We start from the raw sequence: 13,544 nt of genomic DNA on the forward strand, positions 1-13,544 counted from the left end.
TAGCTAAGGCAATGGAAAGTCTTTGAGTTGAAGGATATTTAGGAAAGTGTTCAGAGGGACCAAGAATGCCCTTCTTCTTGGACGTCAGTGAATTAGGAAGGACACTTGGGAGCTTTACTTGACGTCAGCATCTGAGTCCGGGAACTTCATTGGTAAAATTAATGTCTGGATTTTGTGTTGTGAAACAGCACATTGGCTCTGCAGCGTTTGGCAAGGTCCATGGACAGAGAGATCACACCAGCTGGGAACAATCTGACAAGAAATCAGGTTTCCTTTAGTCACCTGAGAGGTCCTCAGGGAGAGAGGAATGGATTGGTAGCACTTTAATAGAAGGCTTTATGATCTCAATAGTGCTACTCTAGATGTCTTCAGTATAGATGCAGAAAAAGAAAAACTAAATGACTTCAAAGGAATTAGCTCAATTCTGAACATGATTATTTCACATTGGCAGTTTATACTTGATTTGTCTTTTTAAATTTAAACAAGAGCATAGGGTGTAAATTCGAGGTAGCATCACAGTCACAGTACGTTTATACCATCTTTAAGGTGCCCAGCATCTAACCCCACGTGGCTGGAGATTCTACTTTTAAATGCATCACCAGAGAAAATTTCCAATTAACCATGCCAGGGAAGCCCTGATCAGTGTGTATGCTCTGTCCATCTCCACAACAACCCAATTCAGCAGAAATGCCTCCTTTTTACAGGTGAAGAAATCACAGTTCAGAGCAAATGATCATCAGGTCCCTCAGTCTCACTGGCTGTCACTTACACCCACATCCTTCTCTGTGAAGGGAAGCATTGGGCCTGATGTGGGCTGTGCAAGCTGACTCTCCTGAGATGATCAAACTCTTCTTGAACCTGGGAGAACTGAAGACAAGATGAGCACACAGACTCCTGGGATAGATTGTGCCTCTGGGTGCTAGGGTGGGACACAGTATCCCTTGCCATGTGCCTCTCTTCATCTGAGGAGTCTGCTCCCATGTGTCAGCTTCTATGGCAGTGGGTCTCAACACTCCTAGTGCTGCAACTCTTTAATACAGCTCTTCATGCTGTGGTGACCCCAACCATAAAATTGTTTCATTGCTACTTCATAATAAATATTGCTGTTCTTATAAGTCATAATATGCAAGGTATCTGTTATCAAGGTATCTGATATGCAATCTGTGTGAGAGGTTGTGCCTCACAGGTTGATAAACATTGCTTTATACAATTTATTTTTAAAAGAAAGGCCTTCATATAAGGAGGACCTGAGGCAGTCCTAAGTGCAGAGACACCGTGAAGTAGTGACAAGTTTTAGCAGGCTCAAGGCTGCTTGCATTATCGACATCAGAGATTTCTGGCTAAAGGCACAATGTGAAATCACGGTCCCCATTACTTTTCTTACCTCAATTTCCTCTGTTACGTCTGTCTGCTTGGACATGTTTGTCCAGGAAGCTAGTCCCTGTAGTCTCTGATAAAGGCAGAATGCTAAAGGCAGGAATGGTTTCCCTCTTTCAGCCCACAGTCACTTTTATAGAAGTAAGTTCAAATCCCCCGTGGGTAACTGTGTGTCTCTCACATAGTGGATGAGAATTGAAATATCACCTGTTTGAGTTGAGAAAAACCAACTCCCACTTCAGATTTAGAGCTGAACAACAATTACTTCCAGGAGAATTAAGAAGCTGGCCAGGCCTGGATACTCAGATCCCCTCCCTGCTGGGATAATCCCACCCACAGTAGACTTCAGCTTCACCTAGCAGGTGTTACAGAAAATTCTGTCCTTAAGATTCCGAAATCCACAATATGCACAAACCCTATAGTTGTTAGGTGGCCGATTTGGGGGATTTCTCCAGGTTATAATAATTCTGCCCTCTTCTCTCCCCTTGGATGCACTCTGTTCTCTCTTGTCTGTTGGTCCTAGAAGGACCTGGGTCAACTCATGGGCTTCTAGGGGAGGAACTTTTGTTGTAGGAGTGAACATGGATCAAGAATGCAACCCCATTCTGACTGGGCAACTAAGCTCCAGAAAATTTCCCCAGGCAAAGACTTTGGTCATGTGGGAGCCTACACTGTTTAACAATGAGATCTGGTTGCTTTCTCCAGGAAGATGCACTTGGGGGTTGAGTATCACTTCTCAACCTTCTGTTTTAAGTCACTTCTCAGAAGAGACACTTTGTTCTACTCCTCCATGGGACCTACCCTTCAGTGTGGCTGGAGGATCCTATGGTGTTACAGATCTGAGTTGGGAGTAGGAGCACTCAGACTGACTTGGAGAAGCCTATTTTCAAGTTTATCTAGATGTGAGGAACAGGTGCTTTTAAAGAAGCATGTGAAAGTTTTTCCTGCAGGAATGCCCACTCTGCTGACAAAGTCAGGCAGGACAGGGAAAAGCGAGTTCATTTGCTGCCATCACAACCTACCAGACTCTCTGTGGGGTGAAGTATTCCCTCACCTTGGTAACAAGAGCATGTAATAAATGAAGTTTTGTCGCTCTCTGTAGTGGAGCCGATGTCCAAATCTCACTGAGAATCATGCATAGCCTGGATTTAGGCTGTATTAATGTAGGCAAACAATTTCAGTGTTATCTGCAAGGTACCATGGGAGAGTAGTAACCCAAGTCTGCATGCACCTCGACAGTTTTCACTGTAGACTTCTAATTCATTTTATAAAATTTTATAGTGAGTTCATGGAAGAACAGGCTCAAACATAGACATGAACAATCACAGACACCCACATACACACACACACACACACAGACACGCACACACACACACACACACACACGCGCCCATACTTTACTGACATGGTGCATATTTTTTGCACACCACAAATATGGTGAGCATTAATGAAAATACACTAATTATTAAATCAATGGAGGAAGCTGTGGTGAAGCTGGGGCGTAGAGTTACTTAAAAGGTCCTATGAAGGCTCTTCTTTTGCTGGAGGCTAATCTTCAAATGCAATTGGGGTTCCCTATTTTCTTTTTGCATAGCACATAGGACTAGGGTGGAAAGCAGGGTTTTCAGCATGTTTGGCAAGTACTGTAACATTGAATTAAATCCTTAGGCTGGAACACTATTAATGTTACACAAAATTACAGGGCAAGCTGGATGAAGACACCTAGCTGACAGTGTGGACATCTTAAGATTTGTACTGGACAGTGACAGACTTTTCTGAAGACTGGAAATGTTTACAAAGTCAGAGAGAATGGAAGGCCCCTCAGACTACAATTTACTCTAAGAACAGTTTATTCAAGTAAGGGATAACTTGTACTATTGTCTCCTGTCACAGATGTCAGTAGAAATTATGCAAGGTATTGTATGCCAGTGGTAGCATTAGCAAGACAAAGCACACCTTGTCTTGAAGGCTAATAAATTAGGAATATGTATAGCAAGACACAAGCTCTTCCAGGTCCTTTTATATTAACTGAGAACCTCAAATACAGTGGCAATGTGAAAGTGTGGTGGATATCTAGGTACCACTAGCTTCTGTTTTGATACAGACGACCCTTTCTGTGGCATGGTCAGCTTCTAATGAATGACTAGAGGACCTATGCTTGAGAATAAACAAACAATACATTGCTTCTCTAGATGCTGAGCTCTTAAAAGCCTTGGTGTCACAGCAACTGTTTGTGGACATTCTGGATCATTCCTTCTGAATTTTAACTTTCTGAGTAACTCAGACTCTGAGTAAGTCAGTTCAATTCCATAAATTGGAAATCAGTCACCTGGAAAAAAATACATTTACAACAGGAACCCAGATTTGCCACGGAAAAAGGGCAGCTTGAACTGGCCCACCTAGGTTCTGGGTTTGCACAGGCTTGCTATCCAAAAGAAACATGTGCTCACAGCTGTAGGCTGCATTCACTATGGTTGCTCTTGAGGTTCCTCCCTAAACTGCTTAGATTATGATAAATTTCTTAATATCTATCAAAAGAATTCATTATGTGCAGCAGGCCTACAGGAAGATAGTTTCCATTCTGTATTTTATAAATGTGCATAGTAGATATGGTCATCATTGATACTAGGTGAAGGATCTGCTCTAATATGGAAACTAAGTGATGCTGTAGGAACATCCTGAATCCTCAATGAGCAGTGGGGCCACCTGAGCCCTCTATGGATGCCTGGGTGCCTAACACATTGAGCCTGCACAGCTCAGTAAGAATACACATTTCCTGAGATCTCTCTGTTTAATTTGAGGTACCATGTCCACCTAAGGGAGCACATGCCCTGGAAAGACAAAAGCCACCTGCAGGATCTGTGGTGATGCCTCACAGGTTAGAACCTGCAGGATCTGTGGTGATGACTCACAGGTTAGAACCTCTGCTGCTCTCTCAGAAGAAGCACATGGTTCCCAACAATGATCTATAACAGAGAATGTGATTCCTTTTTTTGGACTATGAGGGAAATTCACCCAGGACAGGCCACAGACATACAGTAGAGAAAAAGACCCACTGACATAAATGATCATTCTACACCTAATCCACAACAATAAAAACACAGCATATGTATGGTCTAGGACAACAGCATTTATCAAAACCTTTTTCCCAACATGACTTTGGAGGTCATTATCTGTGGGGGCATATTGAGAGTGTATTGCAAGAAAGACTGAAGCATATGGTTCTCCATTAGGATTACTTCCATATACCTTTGGAAATGTCAATTTTTCTACAGCTCTACAAATATGAATGTATATTAGTCAAAATGTGCTACACAGGATCAATAATGAACGTGTGTTGTAGACTGTTTTATTAAGATTAGCAGAAAACGCCCGGCCCGCAGCAGCTCTCTGCTCCCAAACCCAGTGGGAGAGAGACCTCACCGCCTGGTCAGGTGGGCACTCCTGAGGCTGCAGAGCGGAGGAGACCACCAACACTGCCCACCCCTGCCCACATCCCTGGCCCAGGAGGAAACTGTATAAGGCCTCTGAGTGCCCGTAGGGGAGGGCCCAGGAGCTGCAGGACCCCTGCGCCTGAGACACCGCCGGAACCTGAAGGAAACAGACCGAATAAACAGTTCTCTGCACCCAAATCCCGTGGGAGGGAGAGCTAAACCTACAGAGAGGCAGACATGCCTGGGAAACCAGAAGAGACTGCACTCTGCGCACATCCAGACGCCAGAGGAAAACACCAAATGCCATCTGGAACCCTGGTGCACGGAGGATCCCGGAAAGAGCGGCCCAGATCTTCTCTGTTGCTGCCGCCGCGGAGAGGACTTAGGCAGTACCCCACGAGCACACTTGAGCCTCGGAACCTCAGGTAGGACCAACATTTCCCCTGCAAGAAACCTGCCTGGTGAACTCAAGACACAGGCCCACAGGAACAGCTGAAGACCTGTAGAGAGGAAAAACTACACGCCCGAAAGCAGAACACTCTGTCCCCATAACTGGCTGAAAGAAAACAGGAAAACAGGTCTACAGCACTCCTGAAGCACAGGCTTATAGGACAGTCTAGCCACTGTCAGAAATAGCAGAACAAAGCAACACTAGAGATAATCTGATGGCGAGAGGCAAGCGCAGGAACCCAAGCAACAGAAACCAAGACTACATGGCATCATCGGAGCCCAATTCTCCCCCCAAAAAAATCATGGAATATCCAAACACACCAGAAAAGCAAGATCTAGTTTCAAAATCATATTTGATCATGATTCTGGAGGACTTCAAGAAAGACGTGAAGAACTCCCTTAGAGAACAAGTAGAAGCCTACAGAGAGGAATCGCGAAAATGCCTGAAAGAATTCCAGGAAAACATAAATAAACAAGTAGAAACCCATAGAGAGGAGACACAAAAATCCCTGAAAGAATTCCAGGAAAACACAATCAAACAGTTGAAGGAATTAAAAATGGAAATAGAAGCAATCAAGAAAGAACACATGGAAACAACCCTGGATATAGAAAATCAAAAGAAGAGACAAGGAGCTGTAGATAGAAGCTTCACCAACAGAATACAAGAGATGGAAGAGAGAATCTCGGGAGCAGAAGATTCCCTAGAAATCATTGACTCAACTGTCAAAGATAATGTAAAGCAGAAAAAGCTACTGGTCCAAAACATACAGGAAATCCAGGACTCAATGAGAAGATCAAACCTAAGGATAATAGGTATAGAAGAGAGTGAAGACTCCCAGCTCAAAGGACCAGTAAATATCTTCAACAAAATCATAGAAGAAAACGTCCCTAACCTAAAAAAAGAGATACCCATAGGCATACAAGAAGCCTACAGAACTCCAAATAGATTGGACCAGAAAAGAAACACCTCCCGTCACATAATAGTCAAAACACCAAACGCACAAAATAAAGAAAGAATATTAAAAGCAGTAAGGGAAAAAGGTCAAGTAACATATAATGGCAGACCTATCAGAATCACACCAGACTTTTTGCCAGAAACTATGAAGGCAGAAGATCCTGGACAGATGTCATACAGACCCTAAGATAACAAAAGTGCCAGCCCAGGTTACTGTATCCTGCAAAACTCTCAATTAACATAGATGGAGAAACCAAGATATTCCATGACAAAACCAAATTTACACAATATCTTTCTACAAATCCAGCACTACAAAGGATAATAAAGGGTAGAGCCCAACATAAGGAGGCAAGCTATACCCTAGAAGAAGCAAGAAACTAATCGTCTTGGCAACAAAACAAAGAGAAGAAAAGCACACAAACGTAACCTCACATCCAAATATGAATATAACAGGAAGCAATAATCACTATTTCTTGATATCTCTCAACACCAATGGCCTCAACTCCCCAATAAAAAGACATAGATTAACAAACTGGATACGCAACGAGGACCCTGCATTCTGCTGCCTACAGGAAACACACCTCAGAGACAAAGACAGACACTACCTCAGATTGAAAGGCTGGAAAACAACTTTCCAAGCAAATGGTCAGAAGAAGCAAGCTGGAGTAGCCATTCTAATACACGTGCTCCACTATGTTCATAGCAGCCTTATTTATAATAGCCAGAAGCTGGAAAGAACCCAGATACCCTTCAACAGAGGAATGGATACAGAAAATGTGGTACATCTACACAATGGGATATTACTCAGCTATCAAAAACAACGGCTTTATGAAATTCGTAGGCAAATGTTTGGAACTGGAAAATATCATCCTGAATGATCTAACCCAATCACAGAAAGACATACATGGTATGCACTCACTGATAAGTGGCTTTTAGCCCAAATGCTTGAATTACCCTAGATGCCTAGAACAAATGAAACTCAAGATGGATGATCAAAATGTGAATGCTTCACTCCTTCTCTAAAAGGGGAACAAGAATACCCTTGGCAGGGAAGAGAGAGGCAAAGATTAAAACAGAGACTGAAGGAACACCCATTCAGAGCCTGCCCCACATGTGGCCCATACATATACAGCCACCCAATTAGACAAGATGGATGAAGCAAAGAAGTGCAGACCGACAGGAGCCAGAAGTAGATCGCTCCTGAGAGACACAGCCAGAATGGGGCAAATACAGAGGCGAATGCCAGCAGCAAACCACTGAACTGAGAATAGGACCCCCATTGAAGGAATCAGAGAAAGAACTGGAAGAGCTCGAAGGGGCTCGAGACCCCATATGTACAACAATGCCAAGCAACCAGAGCTTCCAGGGACTAAGCCACTACCTAAAGACTATACATGGACTGACCCTGGACTCTGACCTCATAGGTAGCAATGAATATCCTAGTAAGAGCACCAGTGGAAGGGGAAGCCCTGGGTCCTGCTAAGAGTGAACCCCCAGTGAACTAGATTGTTGGGGGGAGGACGGCAATGGGGGAAGGGTTGGGAGGGGAACACCCATAAGGAAGGGGAGGGGGGAGGGGGATGTTTGCCCGGAAACCAAAAAATTATTATTAATTATTAAATAAATTAAAAAAATTTTTCAAAATAAAAGATTAGCAGAAAACATGACCGCATGGATAAAGTATGGCAGTGATCACATCATAAAATGTGCATCCAAGAAAAGAACACATTATCCACACAAAACACACTATCACTCTAGGTAAGCATTGGTGGCTTTGAATTTACTATTTAGCCCAGGAACTCTCGACCATGCAGAATCCATCATTAGCTGTCAGTTCTAAGAGCACAAGAGGGAACAGAACACTTGAATAAGCAAGATGGTCTAAAGAGTCAAGAGTTACAAATCAAGTTTTATTCATAAGGAATACAATTTAAAACAAAAATGATTAAAATGAATATTAATATAAATATATAAAAGTATTTTCAGATGTGAAAAATATTAACAAGAACATATAACTATGAAATAACAAAACAAAAACTTCATTTAAGATCATAACAAAAATATTTCTAAACAGCATATTCTTAGTGAACATTTAGAAGCACAGTTATATTGCTGTTTCTCCTCTAGCAGGCAAAATGGCAATGCAGTTCCCAAGTGGTCTCTCAAGTGGTGTTATCCTAAACAGAAAGAGAATAAGATATCAATCAGTCAGACTGGCTTAGTGAAAGATAAATTTAGTGTTTCTTAGCAAAAAATAAATTAAACTATGAGGGAGAGTATTCATCCAAAAAAATGTTGGTATTATTCAGGATGGCGGTCCACAGGGGAATCCTGAGAAAGCAACCTATTCTTCAGGAGGCTCTCTTCCTGCTGTGTGTCCCATTCCAGCTCTTTTGCAATTCCTGAGACCAGGGAGAGGAAGGCAGTTATTCAGAAACTGATGTGTTGGGGACTTGCATGCTAGCTATCAGCTTGCTGCCTTCTACCCACTCAGCTCTATTTTAGGTCACCATTGATGTGTTAACTGATAACATTGTTGGTGTGTCTGTGGGCAGGGCAAAGTCTACAACAACCCTGACAGTAATGTGGGCTGCCCATCTGGGCCTCAGACTTTAACCAGTGCAAACCAAGAACAGGGCAATGGGAAGAGACCTCATTGGGTTGCAGGATGAAAGGAGAAGTCAACCTGTCACCAAGATGAAAGCCAATGACAAAGAATAATTTGCCATATGCACTCGGTTCTTATCCCTGAAAGGTGCTTCCCAACTTGGAGGTCACATGACCACAGAATATCATTTATCACAGGAACAAAACTTGTTCAAAGTGGTACAAGCATCCATTCTATCACAGGGACATGCAGTAATATGATAGGTTATTCATCTGTCACCATTTCCAGACTGCAGCTTCAAAAAGAGCACCAAAGCATAGTTGTTAATAAGTCAGTTCCTGAAAAGTGGTTGTCTTCCCAGAATACTCGTGCACAGACAGAGGAATGAACATTCCATAGCATGAGGTGGTTGTATTGTTGGAGTGTACATTATTAATGTGGTAGGGAAAGCAAACATGTATCAAATTGGCAAATGGAATCAGATAATTTTAGGCTGACACAGCTTCTTGTCCCTACCAGATGTTGCTTGGTCTGGAGGTTGCTGGTTTTCTCCTGTTCGTCTTTATCTTTCTTGTTCAAATCAAACAAAAATTTCTGTAGCAGCGGTGCAGAATCAAGCTGTTCTGCTTTGCTCTCTTTTCTGAATGGGAACAACTTCTTCTGCATACATATCTTGTCCATACGGATCCGGCTGGGCAGGTTCCTGGAAACACACACTGCATAGTTAGATCCTGCACCCTCTTCCTCCCATTCCTACTCCCAAGTCTCACAAACACGCTCTGGACCCAGATACAAGTGAAAACTTCATAGAATACATCTTGATACACACAAGGCTGCTGCAAAAACATCAAACAGCCAATTCAGGGAAGACTAAATTTTTTCTGTGACCCAAGTACCAAAAAGCGTTCATTTCTCTCCAAAACAACAGGGGATATACATCTATCCATGGAAGCAAAAGGCATGGGGGCAACATTAATAAATAGTGGGCAAATACCCTCAAAGGAGGTCAGTAGAATTAAGGGAAGGTCATGTTATCCATGTGGTCCACACACTGAGTTTTGTTAAACCTGGTGTGACCGCAGAGGCCCAGTTCAGCCTATTAGCCATTTGGTGAGCTGAATAAGTACTGGTCTACCTAGAGCCTTCTGAAGATGCCTAGACGCTCTGGGTATGAGTAACAGTCTCCTGTGGACCTAAAAACTGAGTCCAAAAGGCCCAGGACACAGTGATGTTTAAAGAGCACAAGACATGGAGCCAGAGCTGCTAGACCTCCAGTCAGAACAAAGGATGGCACCTGTGGGCAAAGCAGAGTTAATGGCCTCTCTGACCAGTGCTCACCGATAGAAGTTAATTTCCTTCTGGAGCTCCTGAAATTTCTCACAATGCTCGATGTTCCTCATCTCTAAGTTGTGCAGTAATGACATGACCTCCCTCTCCTTTATCTTCAATTTTTCATAAAATGGATTTGACCTGATGTAGCGGCTGGCCCTAGGACAGTAAAACCCAATGAACATCTGCGTTTAGGAATATATGAACTCAGGCTGGGTCTTCTAGTACCCCAGCCCTGGGAGGACAATTTCTGAGTTCTACATATTGGAAGCTTCTTCAGCTTCAGAAACTTGTTATTCTGGGCCCAGGACCCCATAAGCTCGGCATCGAGATAAAGGGTTCCCAGGTTCCCTTTCTTCACTAGAAGGGCTGGATCTGCAGTCAAGCTAGTTATGCTAACAAGGGCCTAGGCCACAGCTCTCCCACATCCAAGACCTAGAAAACTGTGATTTCATTTTTCCTGTTTTGACAACAGGAATTCTACATCCTGAATAATTAATATTGTAGAGACACACAATTCACACAATTATGGAGTTGAGAACATAAATCGCCACAAAAGTATAATCTGCCCAAATGGCACAAATATACAGACAAATGTGACCACATTGGCAAAGAAGTGTGCAGTTGAAGAGGGGCTCCCAAAACAAAGCACTCACATCACCATGAAATTGTTATACATGAATATACTCAGGAAAAAACATAGACCCCTAGATTCCAAGTGTGGGGGGAAATATAAACATATAAAAATTGTGCATATGCATGTAGGTGTGTACACACAGAGACACAGAAACTGGGACACACATACAGGAAAAGAAAAGTAAACAGTAAGAGAATGAAAAAGGGAGCGAAATATGCAAACGGAGAACACAATCAGAATCAGAAAAAATGCATGCCACATTATTGGCTCAGAGGTAAACAAAAAAGAAGGAAAAGCCCTGTGTCTCTGGCCATCTAGTCAAACATTGAGATGAACAATTTGGGATCTGTCACCTCAGGCTACTGCAACAAGAGTCCTCACTCAGTCACCTTCCTAGCACACACCCAAACTCACAGCACCTAGAACCTTGCAAAGCTACCACCTGTCAAGGGCTTTCCAAATGCACACTGGGAACTCATGCTCCAGTAACGTTATCCCTGAATCCTCACTAAGGCCACAAGTTCAGATTTTCGGCTGGAGGCAGCAGATGAGACCATTTCCCACCTCACTCCTGACCAAGGGTCAGGTTCTGAATCTCCTCTATATCAGAAATGAGGTTTAGGACAAGTTCTTTGGGAGGCACAGCTTTCTAGACCCAACACCTTAATAGAATACGATGGAGGTGACATTGCAGGTCCATGAGTGACACAAGGCAGTTTGGAGCAATGCATACCTGTTGTTCCTGTATCTCTCTGTCACGTAAGTCAGGAGATCTCTTAGCTCATTTCTCTCCTCAGTAGCTGACTGCAGCTGTCTAATCAGTCTCTGCTCTTCTGTGTTCTCCGTGTTGGCCTCCTTGTTGATTACCACAGGGCCAGGGGATGATGTCAGTCTCCCATCCTCTGTAGGTAGAAGAACACAAGTGAACATTTTTGGGGAAACTGATGAGTGTGCATAGACCATGGCAAGCCCCAAACAGGAGGAGAGCATGTGTAGACCACAGTGTCACCACAAAGAGTTTGTTGTTGCCTAAGAGACCTCCTCAGTGGAAGTCAACTCTCCCAGCCCTGTATAGAGACCAAGAGATGTCAGATGCCGGGTGTTCCCTATGCCTGCTGACCCATGCTCCATGTACCACAGAGATGGCTTCTACGGGATTGTTATCAAGTTAACAGGGTACAACTTTCTTTCAGGACCCTCACCGCTGTATTTTCAGAAGTCAGATGATAAATTCAACCTCCAAAAGATTTGAGTGATTGGAGATACTCAGATGTCCTGCACTGATATTCTAGGCCACACCATTTGGATTTAAAAAGCATTGCGGGGGATGTCATGGTCAACGGACTTATCAATTCGCCTAAGTTAAACACCAAATGCCACAGAAGTGCCAATTGGTTACAGGCTGAATCTTGGTCTACCTGCTACAAATAGTTTTAGTACTGTAAAAAAATGTTTGTAACACACAAACTCTAATTTATAATACTAAAGATGTCCCATCTCTGCCAATTAGAAAAAGTCAAGGAGTTCTAAGAACATAAGGCCAGAAGCATAATTCTCTCCCTGATACTAAAGACAGAGATCTACTTTATTTAAAGAAGCAATGAGAGTGAAATAGATTGATGTCCTGTCTAAATTCAATAAAGTTGGACACTCAGTGTCTCCTGATCGTGTTATTATATCAATGTAATGTAACATATGCACGTTAAATGTGAAGGCCAGAAGTTCACAGAATAATAGCATTGGCCTTACCATATCCTCCCTTTGGGGATGGGCAAACTAATGTTCTCAAATCCTTGACTTTCAGGAATTGTGATCTTCATGGAATCCTTTGCTGATACTCCAGTTGTTGTGGAGTATTGCTAGACAGGTCAGGCTAAGTCCATTCTCCCTCTGAAAGAAAGCTCAGCATACAATTCACAGTACTTACTCCGCATTCCCCAGGCCAGCTTTCTTTGTCCATCATTTGTTTTTGATGAAAGGCAAGATTCCCTCACTCCATTCTGTCCAAAATCGACGTTCACTCTCCCAAAATGCTTGCGAAGAGGGGAATACATGTCTTCCAATGTATCTGCAAGCAGGGACTGAGAAAAAGTAAGGCACTGGTGGTTACTACAACACTGGTGACATCACAGAGGATGCCAAGAACTCTCTAGGACACAATAGAATGTTCAAGAAGGGTCAGCTGATGTCATGGTGAACAGACTTTGCCTCTCTGCTAATAATCTCCCTGTATAGTGCATAAGCTGAGGTGCCCTTTCCAGGATACCTTCCCAGGGCATAGCCCCTGAGTACCTCCTGCTTCCAAGGCCAAATTTTCCTCAAGGCTTGATTATAAAAACCTTATTAATTCCTATGCATTTTAATGAATGTTTCCCTCCAAATCCTGCCCAAAAATGTCTCATCTTAAGTCAAATTATCCTTATTCATCAATATTAGCCATTAAAAATTCCTGAGAAATAATACCAGTTTGAATATGCAGTCAAAAGTTTCTCCTGTGTCCTTATGTACATGTGCTTGAAATCACATCAAGAAATAGACTGCAAGATAGGTTGCAACATGGGTGTGTGTTATGGGAACTCTCATGAAGCCTTGTACTTAGCATTCGACATTTGCCCCAAAATCCCTTAGGAGAAAGAGTTGAAATCATTATGGTGCTAGGAACAGTGTGGAGTCCAATTGACAGAGGAAAATGAAATGCTGGAGCCACCAATGAAGGCACCCGCATGGTGCTTGTGGGGTTCTCCTCTTTGTACC

At 42.9% G+C, this 13,544-nt stretch overlaps 1 protein-coding gene across 1 annotated transcript; it reads right to left on the minus strand.

The window, feature by feature from the left end:
- Positions 1–8,098: 8,098 nt before the first annotated feature.
- On the minus strand, positions 8,099–12,890 carry LOC148004055 (disks large homolog 5-like). The gene is made up of 5 exons (XM_087564271.1): positions 12,718–12,890; positions 11,524–11,692; positions 10,163–10,312; positions 9,341–9,527; positions 8,099–8,393 (listed from the first exon to the last, which is right to left on the minus strand). The coding sequence occupies exons 1-5, from the start codon at positions 12,842–12,844 to the stop codon at positions 8,379–8,381; spliced, it is 648 nt and encodes a 215-aa protein (XP_087420397.1). The 5' UTR covers positions 12,845–12,890; the 3' UTR covers positions 8,099–8,378.
- Between the last annotated feature and the right edge of the window lie 654 nt (positions 12,891–13,544).

The sequence above is a fragment of the Rattus norvegicus genome, chromosome 8 (assembly GCF_021556685.1).
Source record: "Rattus norvegicus strain SHRSP/BbbUtx chromosome 8, alternate assembly SHRSP_T2T, whole genome shotgun sequence".
NCBI classification, from domain to species: Eukaryota; Metazoa; Chordata; class Mammalia; order Rodentia; family Muridae; genus Rattus; species Rattus norvegicus.